Source organism: Orycteropus afer, unplaced genomic scaffold, assembly GCF_000298275.1.
Source record: "Orycteropus afer afer isolate SDZICR_OR568_19922 unplaced genomic scaffold, OryAfe1.0 scaffold00002, whole genome shotgun sequence".
Taxonomy (NCBI): Eukaryota; Metazoa; Chordata; class Mammalia; order Tubulidentata; family Orycteropodidae; genus Orycteropus; species Orycteropus afer.
Genome location: NW_006921589.1, coordinates 31,347,497 through 31,364,786, shown reverse-complemented (window position 1 = coordinate 31,364,786; position 17,290 = coordinate 31,347,497). Strand labels below are relative to the sequence as shown.

The 17,290-nt window shown below is 39.0% G+C and overlaps 1 protein-coding gene across 1 annotated transcript in view; it reads left to right on the top strand.

Moving 5' to 3' along the window:
• Positions 1 to 742: 742 nt before the first annotated feature.
• BMPR2 (bone morphogenetic protein receptor type 2) overlaps positions 743 to 17,290 on the top strand; it is a 230,862-nt gene continuing 214,314 nt past the window's right edge. The window contains exon 1 of the mRNA XM_007935044.2: positions 743 to 818. Within this exon, the coding sequence (XP_007933235.1) occupies positions 743 to 818 (76 nt within the window). The remainder of the gene's footprint in view (positions 819 to 17,290) is intronic.

Here is a 17,290-nt window from a genome sequence, read left to right as displayed (position 1 = left end):
GCCTTGCCTGCCGACCCCTCCCTTCCCTTCCCCTCCCCCGCTTCCCGTCGCCCCTCAGCCCTTCGGCCCGGGCCTGCCTGACCCTTGCAGTTTTGTTCCGTGAAAGCGTGAAGGCTGTGGGTTTGTCCATGGAGGCAGGCACCTTTTTCGATCCAGCCGAGGAAGAGGATTTGTTGTCGAAATCGGAGTGAAGGAAGCACCGAAGCGAAACTTAAAACGGAATCCTGCCCTCCCGGAGCTGCGGGCGATGCGACTTGCGCCTCCGAGCGCCGCCGCCGCCCGCCCAGCTTCGCCCTTCCCGGCGATCGGGAACTTGTTTTAATCCTCGGCGCCCCTGTCGAATCCCCGCCCTCCTCCCCATTTTACCTTGGATATGTTTTCTCCCAGACCTGGTTATTTTTTTCATATTGTGAAACTACGAGGGGAATAACTGCGGGGATTTATTCTTGGCTCCCTGCTTTCCCCACGGGCATGCCTTCCGTTTGGGGGACCGAAACACCCTGTTCTCGGCGAGTGAACTCCCCCCAGCCTCGAGGGAGGAAAATGAAGGCAATTTCTGCATTGGAATGAAAGCTCTCCAGCTAGGTCCTCTCATCTGCCATTTATCCTTTCAAACTGCATTGTAATACGGGAAGGAGAAGTCCGACGAGGGAGAAGAGAAGCCTCCCGGCTGTATTTCTCCGTCCGAATTTACTTTCCATATTTCTTTTCTTCGCGCTCCTGCTTCTCGGCTGGCCCAGGGATGCCTTCCTCGCTGCAGCGGCCCTGGCGGGTGCCCTCCCTGCTCTGGGCCGTCCTGCTGGTCAGCACTGCGGCGGGTGAGTAGCCCCGGGTGGCGCGTCCCGGCCACTTCCCCTGCTGGTGGGAGGGAGGGAGCCCGCAGAGGCCCGGCCTGCGCTGGCCCCTCGCGAGGCGTCCTCTCGGAGCCCTGGGGAGGGGACAGCGATCGTGGACCTGCGCGCTTCCCCATTCCTTCCAGGGAGCTAGCCTTTAATGTTTTTGTGTAGTTTCCAATCCTCACTCCCATCTCTCCCGTCCCTCCCCCACGGGTTAAAAACACACACACACACTCGTTGGGTGTGGTATCTTGACATTTTTAGCTGTGAGGTAATGCAAGTATTAAAAATAATATTTTAATTGCTAGTGAACAGTGCCTATTATGAGATCTTTGGAAACAGACCTATAGTTTTTTTTTTTTTTTTAAATGTAAAACCGCGATATTGGTTTACAGTAGAAAGAATAGCAACTGTAGATTGCACACTTGAACCTTATTTTTCTATTTAGATCACTCTGGAAATCCATGTTATTTTCATTATTTAAAAATGGTTACAGAATGAATAAATGTTGAAGCCAGTACTGTGATACATTGTATACGTGTATCTTAATACATTGGGTAGTATTGTCACCTATTATCATTATCAGTAGTAATATTTTGATCCAAAGTATTTTAGTAGTTCTATTTCCATCTTGTCGTATTTTGCATGTTTTTGTAATTAATATTGGGCACAGAAGTATTCTTGGTATCTTTTGGTTTTTCTGTCATTGAGACAACTTTGACTTGACATTATACTTCTGGGAGATTTGAGTCCTGAAAGTTCTCTGGTATTTTGCTGAAACTTAAAGGGAAATGGTAGTGGTTCTTTCCTTTGAATATGTTCTTTTTAGTTCTTAGACACCTTAGGAAAAAACCTCATATTCCCTTTGCAATTAAAGACATGTGATTCTTAAATTTGGTTTGAGATGGCCAAGTAGATTATGCATTTAAAAGCAAGTAAAGGAGATGACAGTTTTCCAGTTACATTTTTTTTCTTCTTTTTAAAAGCGTAATTTTGACATTCGATAAATTTCTTATTGCTATATTAGACATGGGTTACTTGCTTATTTTCATTTTAAAAGTGTGTACTGGGAAATACTGAACTTGAAGTTACTTTGTATGCTTTTGAGATTGTTGATTAATGTCAGTTATCTTTATGATAAATTTATATAGTCATGTTAAAATAATTAGAACTGAAATGAATATATTTTGAAACCAGTATTTTAATATTCTTGCTCCTTACAATTCTGTTTGTGATAAAAATACTTGATTTTTCTGTTACTTCCTTTATACTGTTAGCTATTTAATTTCTCTAGCTGTAAACCATGTGGTTTATGTAAAATATAAAGAGAGTTAAATGCCTTAAGCTTAAGCAAGGCATTCTGTGAGCAGAAATCATAGCAATATTTGTTATTTTTGACCTTTTTGATTGTAGATGCTCGTTCATAGTGACCTACTTATAATTTTGTAGCCAGAACTGGTAAAACTTAGGTAAAACTACCATTAATTTTTATTTGGTAAACTAAGTATTCTTAACAGTGTTAGATTAAAAGAATCACTGCTTAAAAGTGACTTTAGTCTTCTTCCTTGTTTAGTATTGCGTAGCACCAGATGCCAGCATTTGTGAAGCTGGATTTCAGTGCCAGAACAATAGTAGCTAGTATTTATTGAGCACTTACTATACACCAGCAACTATTTTAATAGCTTCACATGTATTTTCTCATTTGATCCTCATGAAAGGTTATTATTATTATGCCTTTTGTACAGAGATAGTGAGGTATAGCAAATTTAAGTTACTCACCACACCATACTGTAAGTTGTTTATTCAGGATTGTAACCTGCATTTTTTTTTTTTTTTTTTAAACAGTTAACAATCAGAGGAGTGACTGATCTGGTTAAAATTTAAGTTCATTGTCCACTTTGCAGAGAATGCATAGAGTGAAGAGTAGAAGCAGTGGGATGTGCTTCTAGGGAGATTGTTGCAGTAGTTCAGGCAAGAATTTATGTTGATTTGGTAAAGGAATGGTATATTATCATCTTTACTGTCACTTCATTAATCAAAACCTCTAAAAGTAAGATATACTCCAAATGCTTTGCTCTGACGCCTGGTATGTTTAAGGAGGGAACAAAAACCAGTGGGTGCAGGGTATTGGAAAGATATTGGACTATATCACAGCATCCAAGGAAAATTGACAACTAAGTCTCAGGAAGGGCAAGACCGGGATAGCTCTGGGAACTTCTTCTACAGGATTTGCAGATCTTCTCTTGAGCCTGCTTGCCTGCAAGACAGGCTACAGAGTATAGTTATGGCTGCATTGGGAATTCACCCTCCAGTAATGGGAGAACCAGGTAGTCAGTCAACTATGCTATTCAGCATTTTTTATGGCACCAAGTGTGTGATAGGTTTACTGTACTCTATAATGGTAGAAAGAGTAGGCATGATATTTATAGCATTCTGGCTAAAGCATCCTCATAAGGTTAAGGCCAAGCCCTGATTCCTTTTCCTTTTGGTCTATATAGCCTGCATCCTTAACTACCACGTTGATGATAACAACTACTCTCTCTAATTGGGAGTGTAAAGGAACACGAGAATCCTTTCACTGGATCAGCCTTCAAAAGGAAGCAGGGACACTTGACAGGATCTTGGTACAGTGTGGGTTATGTGAATGTCATGGTTCTGAATGTGTGAACTTTGCTTTGCCTTATATTGGGATGGCTAGTGCAGCTTCATGAAATTTAAGATGATTGGAGAGGGCCTATGGGGATTTGAGATACGTAGATGCAGTGATGTAACCAGACAGGTGCAAATAGTGCTGCTGAATAGAAAAAAGTACTAGAAGACTGACTAATATAAAACCCGTCTTTGGGGGCATTTTTTTATTTTGAATCTTCTTTCCCATTTAGTCTATCTAGTTCTTGGGACTTGTAATTAAAAAACAAAACAAAAAAAAAACTTACAACACAAAAAATTCTCACACAGTCAAGATTCTCAAGTTTGAGAATCACTGCTTTATATTTATATAATTCATCCTGAGTGTTTGGATTTCTGAAATAGGACGATTTAGTCAACTTTTGCTGCATAATAATTGGCAGCCACAAAATCTGAATGGCATACAATAGTAAATATACCTAATTCTGCTCTTTTGTTTCTTATTCTGGAACCTAGACTAGAGGAAGGAGTAGCATTTGTCTGGAGAAGTTTGACTCATGGCAGTGGTGCAAATGCAGTGGGGTAGGCTCAGCTCTGCCAGCACCTTTCAAGTGTTTCTCTAACATCCCATTGGCCAGAGCAAGTCATGTGGCCAAACCCAAATATAAGGAGTAGTAAGGTACACTTTTCCCTTAATGAGGCCCTTGCAATATATGGATGTATACTTTTGTTTCAGGGGAAGTGAAGAACTGGGACCTTCATTTTACTACATACGTCAGGAAGATGCTTCAGAAGGGGAGGGCTACTCTTACTGTTTAAACAGGGCCTACTAGATTATAAGAATACTATATAATAATATACAATTGATTAGGTCTTTGCATAAAAATCACACCAACTTTGGTGTGTACAAAAGCTCTCCTGGCGTGTGGGACGTGATGGTACTGGTATTGGTGGTGTTATGTGTATGAAATGAGGGTATAGGCACGTCTAATCCATACAAGGATAATACCTTTCCTTCATTGAAGGCCAAGTTTTTTTAACAGTGAAATAAAAGAAATTGAGTATTAATCTTTAATTAGTAAATTTTAATTATAAAAGGTGTAGAGTGAAGTCACTATAAATACCATTTATTTTGATACTCAGATATTGCCTTGCTATTGAAAATCAGTTTTATGTGTTTTCCTTGTCTTTTCAACTGATAGTAGTTTCTGGAAGACAGGGTTCATATTTCGAATTGTTTTGTAATATACTATATTTCATGTAGAAGATATTTGAGACATACAAGAAAAGTAAGAAAGAATAGAAGCAAGGAAATATTCTAGGATTGCTCACTAACTCAAATGACATACTCTAGCAGCTTAGTTTTTCTTTGTCCCAGTTTCTTCTATAGTTTAAGTTATATAGTGGAAAGATCACTATCCTAAGAGTTAATGAGACCTGGATTCTTTGTGATTCTGGGCACATGTTATTTAACATTGTTTTCTCAGTTGTGAAACTGAAGTTGGACCAGAATATGTTTGAAATGCAGATTCCTGGGCCCCACCTCAGACTCACTGAAAGCAAATGTTTAGACACAAAGTCTGGGAATCTACATCTTGAACAAATACCCCAGGCAAATCTTATGTACCCAAAAGTTTGAGAACTGCTGGATCTATGATTCCTTTTAACTTTCAAGTTCTGTGATGTTTCTGCTTTTTGTGCTCATTATGACCTACCGTAGACATTTTATTCAGTCTACATTGGGACCAAACATTTATTTTGTGCTTTAAGCCTCTAATTGCCTATAATATAGAAAGTGTTTGATGAAAAGTGTTTTAGACCCAGTTTGTATTTGAATGTATACTCATGAATACACCTTTGGGAGCAGCAGGAAAGCTAGGAGAGCCTTATGAAATAGATAAATATGGTAGAACTGAAGTATCTATTCAAGAAAAAGTTATTAGTGCCTCTTTTGTATATAGGGTTCTATTTAAAAGCATTAAATTGTGTATACAAAGGAAAATAAGAAGGGTTGCTCCTTACTCCCATCCTCCCATCTTATGCCATAAACTTATCTACATTACTTTCTGAAACATAAGTTAGATTTCATGCTGTTTGAAGCAAGGGTGGGTACTTTGCAAACCTTTAACATTATTGCTTTCATCTGTCTATCTTTAGAATGAGAAACTTCTCTAGGCATTTTACAAACACAGCAAAAGAAACTATGTCCCAGTGTGTTTTCTAGCTGATCTCTACTCCTTTTTTATCTTTCTTCTCTGCCAGCCTTTTCTTTTTTAAATTATTGATGAAAGTATATACAGCAAAACATACACTAATTCAGCAATTTCTGCCAGTCCAATTCAGTGATATTGAGTACCTTCTTCAAGTTTTGCAAACATTCCTACCCTCATTTTCTGAATTGTCTTCCTCCATTGACACATACTCACTGCCCCCTAAGCTTCTTGTCTAACCTTTCAAGTTGCTGTTGTCACTTTGATCCCATAGAGATATATTTTGTATCTGATGATGTTTATTGAATTAACAAAAGTGCTATAAACAAAGTTAGGGATATGATATACGAGGATGGTGAGACTTCATCCCTTGTACTTTGGACATGTTACAGGAGGGGCCGGTCTCTGGAGAAGGATATCATTCTTGGTAAAGTAGAGGGTCAACATAAAAGAGGAAGACCTTCAATGAGATGGATTGAAACAATGGCCGCAGCAGTGGGCTCAAACATAGCAACAATTATGAGGATGGGCAATGTTTTGTTCTATTATATGTAGGATCACTGTGAGTTGAAACTAACTTGACACCTTACTCACTCTGTCGAGTCACTTCAGCTCATGGTGACCCCTCTTTGGGTTTCCGAGGCAGTATCTCTATGGAAGTAGATTGCCCAATCTTCCTTCTGTGGAATGGCTGATAGGTTTGAACCACCAGCCTTCTGGTTAGCAGTTAAATGCTTTAGGTGATAAAAATATAAAAATAATCTATAATTAAATATAAGTATAATTAGAGTAGACTTTGAATCGTTAGATTAGCTAAAAAGGTTAAAATTGTTTAGAAACCTTTTAAAAATAAGTATCACCAAGGTCAGTCTCATCTCAACTTTTGACCCAGTTATCATTCATGCCAAATCAGTGAGGTTCAGTTAATGACATTGAAAAAAAAATTATGTTTTCAGTGAAAGTCAATTAGGCTCCCCCTCACCCTTTTGTTTTATGTGGGCAATTGATACCTAAAACAATTGTCAGGAGAAAAACATAAATGTTGGAGACTTCTTACATATATCATTTTATATAGTTTTTATATTGTATTACACATAAAACAAACTTGTTGCTGTTGTGTCAATTCTGACTCATAGCAACTCCACATGACAGAGTTGAACTGCCCAAAAAAGTTTTGAGGATTTTTTTTAAACAATATTTTATTGAGTTTTGGTGAAATTTTACATAGCAAGTTAGATTCCCTTTGACAATTTCCACTCAAATTGTTTGTTGACATTAGTTACATTTATCGCAGTGTGTCAACATTCTCTTTGTGTTCAGCTTGTTCCTTTTCCAGTACTGTAGTCTCCCTGCCCCCTTATCTTTTCATCTTTGCCTGAGAGTATTTGTTGAACTTTTAGTCTTATATAGTTTTTTTTTTTTTAAATAGAGCACTGTACTTCAGTGAATGACATTTTAACTTCTTTGTGACATTTTAACTTTAGGTTAGTAAACATTTTTTTAAGCTTTAGTGGATTCTGTTCTTTTTGTTTATTGTTAAGGAAAATATTTTGTTATTAATGATATACTGGTTTTTAAAGATTTAGCCATTCCTATTCTGAAGGCATTTGAGAAATTGAGAAAATAATTGATAGCTTAAATTTTCCTTAATGGTGTGTTGTTGTTGTTGTTGTTATGTGCAGTTGAGTCGGACCGGACTCATAGTGACCCCTCCTTGGGTTTCTAAGGCACTATCACTGCAGAAGTAGATTGCCCAACCTGCCTTCCAAGGAGTGGCTGGTGGGTTTGAACCACCAGCCTTCTGGTTAGCAGTCAAGTGCCTTAGGCACTGTTATCAGAGCTCCCCAATGGTGTGCAGGAAGTGAAAAGAGATTTTGATTGCAGATTTTGATTGTTATGGCACACATGAAGTAAAACCAAAACCAAACTTACTTCCATATGTATGACAGTCCTAAATAGCCTGTTAGGAATATTTTGGGAATTTTTGTTGTGCCCTACAGATAAGATTTAGATAGGAATTGGCATGTGGTAATCTCATTCAGTAAATTATGAACTTGTTTTCTGTGTTTTCATTTCCTATTTCACAACTGGACTAGTTGACAGGATTAGGCAATTTTGATTTTTTCCCTTTTAATTAAAAGAAGGTTTAAAACATCTAAGAAGCGATTTTGTAATTGTACCTTTGCCATAACACAATCTATTGGAGAGCATTTTTGATCAGAGATGAGTTGCTAAAAAAAATGAAGTAAATTTATTGTCCTTTAAAATTTATTATTTATACTATTTTTTTCTTAGACCCATATTTGCTCTTCAAAAAAATTCATTTTTTTATTAGTTTACTGATAATTTGTTTTTGGTGTTATGCTTCTGTGTTTTCCTATTTCTAATTGGAAGTTTCATTGTTCTTTTACTTCTTTCCTGTGCTTTTAGAAATGGGTAATGTAAATATATACTTAGGAAAAACATACTGGCTATTCTTTGAGCAGTACCACTAATGGACTGAGAAGGAATTTCATTAACCTAAAGAAATATAAGGATTTCTCATTTTTTATCAATGAAGCATAATATCGTTTTCTTGAAAACCAGAGGAATGTGATAATTTAACATCTTTTTGTAGCCAGGCACAATAAGATACACTTTTGAAGGTAGCCAATGTTGTTACCAAATAGAAGTACAAAAACAAAATCTCCTGTTTTCCGATAGTTGACATGTGAAACGTATGTAAAAGTGTTGCAGTATCACCTATAAGAGTCACCTCAGAAAGTTTCCTCTTTTGAGGTAATTGTCAGAGTGACTGGGGTCTTGTGGGTGAACTTTTAATTTCTGTAGTAAGTAATATTTCTGGTGTATCATTTACATATCAGTGATGACCATATTTTTTTTGACATATCAAGTAATCTTCTTCTGATAAGATGAAGATCCACTCTGAGTCTTCTGCTATCTGATTTATTTTCTATACCTTGTTTTTACATATTAAGCACTTCTTTGCATTAATAAGCCTTTATTAGTAATGATTTAGATAAATAAAGACTTTGATATACTCTTCATATTAGTTTTTTTTTTTTTAACCATTTTACATTTTATTTTATGTAAGTTTATTTGGGGTATTGAATATTTGGCAGATTTTCCATAGAAAATCTGAAAAGTACATAGAGTGTTTTTCTCTCAGCATATGATTTTATGTAAAAATGCAGCAAATGTAATATAGTAAACATATTTTGCATATTTATATTATTGGCTAATCAAATAAAAGTCCTACGTCAGCATTTTAGAATGTTTGTTACAATAAGGTAAATGAGAACAAAATAAGTTTTATTAATACTTTTTCATATGTCAAATTTGTTGCATGAAATCTTTTAATTAACTTTTAAAACCCTTTTAGGACATTTTAAATCATAGTCCCCTCAATCATGTTACCAAAAAAAAAAAAACCCAAAAAACTCACAGCCATAGAGTCGATTCTGACTCATAGTGACTTCCATTGGGTTTCCAACACTGTAAATCTTTATGGAAATGGACTGCCCCCATCTTTCTTCTGTGGAGTGGCTGGTGGCTTTGAACCACTGACCTTTTAGTTAGTAGCCACATGCCTTAACTGCTATACCAGTGTTCTTGAGTTTTATGTTCTTTTTAAAAATTTGTATATTTTTTTAAGATAATATTTTATTTTGGTGAAAACATATACAGCAAAACATGATCCTTTTCAACAATTTCTGCACATACTGTTCTGTGACATTGGTTATGTTCTTACTATTGTGTCAACATTCTTATTGTTTCCAGTCTAGGTATTTCATTTCCATTAACTTAGTTTCACTGCCCACCCCCCGCCCCCCATTTCTTTGGATCAAAGAAACACAGTACTCAAGTGTGATATTTTTTTCCAGTTGTGATTTAGGTGAGAGTTTACAGGGCACATTGGTTTTCTATTCAACAATCCGTACACATTCTGTTTTGTGAAATTTACTGCAGTCCCCATACTGTAATAGCATTCTTCCCACTTGCTCCTTTCTGCCTCTTCCCTTCATCCATTCTTCCCATCCCCTCCCACCTTCTAAGCTCAATCCCAGGGCAAAAGCTATCTTCTTGAATTCATAAACTTGATTGTTCTCATGAGTGCAACAAAACAACAACAAAGAAAATAAACTCAGTGTCATCCATTTGATTCCAACTCCTAGCAACCTCATTGAGTTTCTGAGGCTATAAATCTTTATGGAAGCAGACCATGTCATCTTTCTTTTGCAGAGAGGCTGATAGGTTTGAACCACTGACTTTCTGATCATCTGATAAATGCCTTACCCACTGCACCACCAGAGCTCTTTAATGAGTGCATGTCATCCTGATATTACTATTCATCTTCTAGGCCTTTCTGTCATTTGGCTGACAGTTGAGTCACAGGAATTAAGGTCAGTTCCTGGCTTGAAGGGTTAAGGACCATGGTCTTAGGGGTTCCACCAGTCTTCATCACATAAGTAAGCCTGGTCTTTCTTATGGTTTTGAGTTTTCCTCCACATTTCCCCCCACACTATCTGAGACCTCTTATTGTGATTCCTTTCATAGTGGTCAGCAGTGGTAGCTGAGCACCATCTGGTTCTTCTGGTCTCAGGGTCGTGGATGCTGGGTTTCCCATGCTCCGTTAGTCCTTTGGACTAATTGTTTCCTTGCATCTTTGATTTTCTTCACTCCTCTTTTCTCTGGACAGGGAAGGACCAGTAGTTGTACCTGAGATGGCTGCTCACAAGCTTTCAAGACCCCAGTCTCTACTCACCAAAGTAGGATGTAGAACATTGTTTTTGTGGACTATGTTATGCCAGTTGACCTTAGTGTACCCTGAGACTAGAGAGTCTTGAGCCTCCATACGCAGCAACTCATTCCCTTAAGATATTTGGTTATGACTAAAACACTTTTACCACCCCTCATCTGTCATTTTTGTCATAGTGTGGTGGCTTGTATGTTGCTATAAGGCTGGAGGCTATGCCACTGGTATTTCAAATACCTGCTGGATCACCCATGGTGGACAGGTTTCAGCAGAGCTTCCAGATTAAGAGACTGGGAAGAGGGATGGGGCCATCCGTGTCAAAACACTTGGCCATGAAAACCTATGAATAGCAGTGAAATACTGTCTGCTATACTACTGGAAAATTTTATGCATAGCCCTGAAACATTGTTTGATAATAGTGCCAGAAGATGAGCCCTTCAGGCCAGAAGGTGCTCATAATATGACTGGGGGAAGAGCTGCCTCCTCAAAGTAGAGTCAGTCTTAATGACGTGGTTGGAATAAAGCTTTTGGGACCTCCATTTGCTGATGTGGCAGGACTCAAATGGGAAGAAACAGTTACAAACATCCATTAATAATTGAAATGTGGAATGTAAATGTATGAATTGAGGAAAATTGGAAATTGTCAGAAATGAAATGGAATGCATAAAGATCGACTTTAAGTGGTACTTAAGGTTGTATGTCAACTTGGCTGGGCCTGGTTGAGTGGCTGGGCAGCTGGTGGTAGTTACTCCCCATGATGAGACTGGCAGTCAACACCATGGTGGGATCTACCACATGCAGCTGAGTAGCTGCTTTAGGGATGTGGTCTGCTTCCTGTATATAAGAAGCAGCTTTGGGAATGGTCTCTAGCTTATGGCATACTTGAACACTGCATGTAGCCGAGTCATTGTTCAGCAGCCTGCCATGCTCTCCCAACCTTGAGACTGTCAGTGGACTTGAATTAGTGTCCTGCCGTGTTATTTGGTAACATTGAAACTGTGCCTTTTTACTAGTCAACCTTGGGTTTGTCAGCTTCAGTAGCCATCAGCTGTCTGAGTGAAGAAAGGCCTCCAGCTTCATTGGTCTGGGAGGAGGAGGCAGAGCTGAAGCCCAAAGTCTCAGGGCTTTCACCCCACCCCTAGAGCCTGGCACTTTGAATTCAGACTTAAAGCCTCCAAACTGTAAAAGAATGAACTCTTGTTTGTTCAAGCCCACCCATTTGTGGTATATTCCTGTCAGAGTAGCACTAGGTAACCAGAACAATCGATATCTGTGGTAGTTATGTTTGTGTGTCAACTTGGCTGGTCCTGGTTGAGTGGCTGGGCAGCTGCTTGTAGTTCTTCCCCACGATGAGACTGGCAGTCAACTACATGGTGGGATCTACCACAGGCAACTGAGTAGCTACTATAAGGAGAAATCTTGGGAATGGTCTCTAGCATATGGCACACTTGGACCCTGCATGAAGGCATGTTGTTGTTCAGCAGCCTGCCATGCTCTGGGGTCCTTGGGACTTGTGGTATATTCCTGTCAGAGTGTCACTAGGTAACCAGAACAGAATTTGGTACCAAGAGAGTGGGGTGCTGCTCTGACAGATACCTACAATGTGGAAACAGGAGTGGAGTGTGTCCTTGACCCGAGACCCTGGCAGAGAGACTCCGGCATACGGCATAACAGATGGCAGGAGCAGAGCCGAGAGAACCAGCATGAGACAGTAACAGCTTTACCAGCCCACAGAGGAGAAGGCTTGATGCCTTTGGTTAGGTGGCTTACTGGTGGAGTGGGTTGCCTTCAGGCATTAATTGGTAGAAAAGACCGGCATGAAATGGAGTAGCAGGTTGGCCGGCCCATGGAGCAGGAAAACTTAATGTGCTTTGGGGCAAGATTTCCAGTGGAGTGGGTTGCCTCTGGCATTAATTGGCAGAAGCGGAGAGACCAAGGAAAGGGAAGCAGAGCTGCCTCAGCCTGAAAGGGTAGGATCATGGCCTTTGGGAGTGGAATGATCACAGTCCTGTAGGTTTCAAAGAGCCAGGCCTTCACCAGCTTGGTTCTGGAGTGGGATGCAGCCATAGCCGCCGCCTAAGAGTGAGGGGGCGGGGCTAGGCCAAGGGGGTATGGTCGCCAGTCAGGAACTAGGGGACTGGAGCCACCTAGTGGAGGAGACCTGTACAGATACCACCCATTGAAGATCTGTACAGGTGCCAAGTTGACAAGGGGTGGAATTGTGGTACTTATGTCTGTGTGTCAACTTGGCTAGTCTGGTTGAGTGGCTGGGCAGCTGGTGGTGGTTAAATACCATGATGAGACTGGCAATCAACTCCATGGTGGGATCTACCACAGGCAGCTGAGTAGCCGCCTTTGGGTATGTGGTCTGCTTCCTGTATCCGTATATAAGGAGAAACCTTGGGAATGGTCTCCAGCTGATGGCACGCTTGAACCCTGCATGTAGCCGTGTCGTCGTTGTTCAGCAGCCTGCCATGCTCTGCCGACCTTGGGACTTACAATGAACTTGAATTAATGGCGTGCCGTGTGGTTTGGTAACATTGGGACTGTGCCATTTTATTTGTCAACCTTGGACTGCTCAGCCTCAGCAGTTAGCAGCTATCTGAGTGAAGAAAAGCCTATAGCTTCAGTGGGCCGGGAGCTGGAGGCAGAGCTGAAGTCCAAGGCTGAGGGGCTTTCACCCAGCCCTTAGAGCATGGCACTTTGAACTTGGACTTAAAGCCTCCAAATTGTAAGAATAAACTCTTGTTTGTTAAGGCCATGCCATTTGTGGTATATTCTTGTCAGAGCGACACTAGGTAACCAGAACAATATCCTAGGCATTAATGAGCTGAAATGGATTGGATTTGGCTATTTTAAATCAGAAAATCGTATGGTCTGCTATGTTTGGAATGACAAAGAGGAATGCTGTCACATTCATCTTCAAAAAGAATGTTTCAAGCTCTATCCTAAAGTACAGTGCTATCACTGATAAGATAATATCCAAATGCCCACAAGGAAGACCAGTTAATACTAGTACTATTCAAATTTATGTACCAACTACCAAAACCAAAGATGAAGAAATTTTTACCAACTTCTGCGGTCCGAAATTGACCAAACATGCAATCAAGATGTATTGATTAATACTGGTGATTGGAATTTCGGAAATTGGAAACAAAGAAGAAACCTGTAGTTGGAAAATATGGCCTTGATGATAGAAATGATGCCAGAGATTGCATGGTAGAATTTTGCAAGACCAACGACTTATTCAGTGCAAATAACTTTCTTCAACAACATAAGTGATGGCTATATATGTGGCCCTTGCCAGGTGAAACACACATGTATCAGATTGACTACCTCTGTGGGAAGAGGCGATGGAGAAGCTCAATATATTCAGCCAAAATAAGGCTAAGAGATGACTGTAGAACAGACCATCAGTTGCTCATATGCAAGTTCACTGTGCTGTTGTTGGATGAAGTGCTTGGTAGATGGTTATAAGGTCAAGTTGGTTTATCATATTTAGTTGTTGTGCATCGTTGAGTTTCTTTCCTATTCTGTCTTTTACTGAAAGTGGTTTATTGAAGTCTTCTATAAGGAGGGGTCACTATGAGTCGGATTCAACCCAATGGCAGTGAGGTTTTTTTTTTTTAACTATTACTGTGGAGTCACCTGTTAGTCTTTTCAGTTCTCTTGAAACAAAGCACAAGTAAACATCTTTCTTGTATTCCTTGCTTTCAGCCAATATCCACCTGACATCAGCAATGATACCATCATTCGACATCGTCATGGTCATGTGCCATCAAGTTGGACTCGACTCATAGCAACCCCTCCTTGGGTTTCCGAGGCATTATCACTATGGAAGCAGATTGCCCAACCGTCCTTCCGAGGTGTGGCTGGTGGGTTTGAACCACTAGCCTTCTGGTTAGCAGTCAAGTGCCTTAGACACTATGCTACTAGAGCTCCTTAAAAAAGGACTCAAATTAAAATAAGTAAATTTTAAATACTTACATATTTCTTATATCATAAACCATGTTATTGTTAGTTGCCATTGATTCTCACTCATGGTGACCCATGTGTGCAGAGTAGAACAGCTCCATAGGGTTATCAGGGCTATGAAGCAGATTGTCAGGCTTGTTTTCTAAGGCACTTCTGGGTTGGTTCAAATCACCAACCTTTCGGCTAGTAGTCAAGCACTTAAATGTTTGCACTACCCATTGATTTCTTTCAAAAACCATGCATAAGAGCAAAAAGTAACTTGACAGCGCAGAAACCTGGCAAGTGCTGTCTTGGTTAGGTAATCAAGGTTAACACCCTCAATAATAAGTCACATTGATAGTATATATTATTGATATGAGAGAACAGCACTTTACCTCTGTAGTCTTCCTTCCAAAAAACTCACAACCCTAGTATAATCGTGAGAAATACATTAGATAATCTGATACTGAGAGAGATTCTACAAAATACCTTACTAACATTCCTCAAAACTGTCAAGGACATCAGAATCAAGGAAAGTCTGAGAAACTGTCACAGTGCAGTGCAGCCTAAAGAGACATGATGATTAAATATAAGGTATTATCTTGGAACAGAAAAGGGACAGTAGGCGAAAACTACTAAAGTCCAAATAAAGTGTGGAGCTTAGTTGGTTCCTTAGTTGTAACAATCTACTGTAGGACTGTCAGATGTTAACAGTAGGGGAAACCATGTGAGAGGGGTATAAGGAAACTCTTCTGTTTGCAAATTTTCTGTAAGACAAAAGCTATTCTAAATTTAAAAGTTTATGAAAAAATTATGTTTATTACTGAAAAATAACAAAGGAAAACAAAGGAAAAGTTTAAAGATTCATAATCCTGGTCATGTAGATATTAGGACTTTGATATTCTTTTATTTTTAATAAAGTATTTTTATTTTGGTGTTTGAAAAACTTTTTTTTTTAAATGCATTTTATTTATATACAATGAAGTACACAAAACTAAAGTGACATGGGTCAATGCTTTTTTTTTTTTTTTTTTGCAGTGTTATCTCCCCTCCCTTCCCACCCCTGGCAACCAACAAAGAAAGTTTCCCTCCATATATAAACCTTTCCTTGACCCTCCCTTCTGTGATTGACTTACTTCACTCAGCATAATGTCCTCTAAGTTCATCCATATTATGCGGTATTTTACCGACTCCACAGTATTCTTTAGTGCTGCATACAATTAGTTTGGTCATCCACTCTTCCACTATAAATCTTAGAGTTAAGTCCCTTGCCAGGTATGTCATTATCGGCAAATATGAATTTGTTGCTGTCATTTTTGTTATGAGCTTTTTCGTGGTGTCGATTTCTTTGTTCCATATAATTTTCTATGCTGAGCTCACTTTGTTTATGAATCATATTATCACTTCCTTCATTGCTATTGTTTTAGTATTTGCTGAATATTTATGCTGGTCCTCTTTTTTGATGTTAAGGTTTATCATTTTTCTTTGAGGTTACCCTGTGATTTACAGTTTTCTTTCCAAGTTAGTAACAGTCCATTCTATCTTATAGTTGTCTTCACTTCCCTACCATCTAGAAGTTCTGTAACAACACAGTTTTTTCCTTCTTTGGTTTGTAGTTGTCCTCATTAGTCAGTTGATGTCTCTGTTTCCCTTTTTACAATCTTGTAGGCTTATTTACTCTGGATACTTCCATAGCTGGGCTGCTTTCTGGGTTATATGATTATGTGTTGTAATTGTCAGTTGTTTGCTATTGTTGCTTCTCTATCCGAAGGAGTCCCTATAGCATCTCTTGTAAGGTTGGTCTGGTTTTAACAAATTCCCTTAATTTCTGCCTACTTGGAAATGTCCTAATTTCACCATCATATTTGAGGGATAATTTTGCTGAGTATATAATTTTTGGTTGGAGATTTTTCTCTTTCAGGGTTTTATATATATCATCCCACTGTCTTCTCACCTGCATGGTTTCTGTTGAGAAATCTGAGCTTAGTCTTATTGGTTGCCCTTTGTAGGTAACTTCATTTTTCCCATGGTGCTCTCATGATTCTTTCTTTGTCTTTGGTTTTGGTAAGTTTGATGATGATGTGTCTGGGTGATTTTCTTTTGGGGTCTGTCCTGTTTGGGGTTTATTGGACATCCTGAATGGATATGTTCTCATCTTTCATCATACCAGGAAAATTCTCTAACAAATCCTTGAAAATTTTCTCTGTGATTTTATTTGTCTCTTCCTGTTCTGGCATTCCAGTTGCACGTATGTTATTCCTTTTGATGGTGTTCCACACAAACCTTAATCTTTCTTCATTTTGTTTTGATCTTTTTTCTGATTTATCTCTTTCCAAAGAAGTGTTCAGGTATTTGCCTTCAATCTCCCCATTTCTGTCTTCCATTGATTCAATTCTGCTCCTTTGCCCTTTCAATGTCTTATCTATTTCTGAAAATTTAGTATTAATCTTCTGGATTTCTGTGTGTAGATTTTGTATCATTCTGATTTTTAATTTTTTTGTCATTTTGTTCTTGTATTGTCTTTTGAAGTTGTTCTAGGGTTTTCTCTGTGCTTTCCTTGATCTGTCTCTCAATTTGTTGAAGATACCTAAATATAATTCTTTTGAATTCCTTGTCAGGGTGTTCCAACACTGTGTCTTCCTTAGGGATGTGTTTTGGGTCTGTATCCTGGTCCCTTGTTTCTCCTACTTTATCTTGCTTCTTTGTGTGGGCTGTGATGCTCTGTTGTCTCCAAGGCATTGTGATGTTTTTTGTGTTTATATTTAATTGGTGATTGTATGTTGGAGTGACTTGCCCACGATTTTCATTTTCTTTGTATGTTATCTACACAAGCAGGGTACTGTGCTCCTCTGTTTGCTAGTGGGCAGCACTTATACACTCACCACCTATTTTCTTTCCTGTTGTCA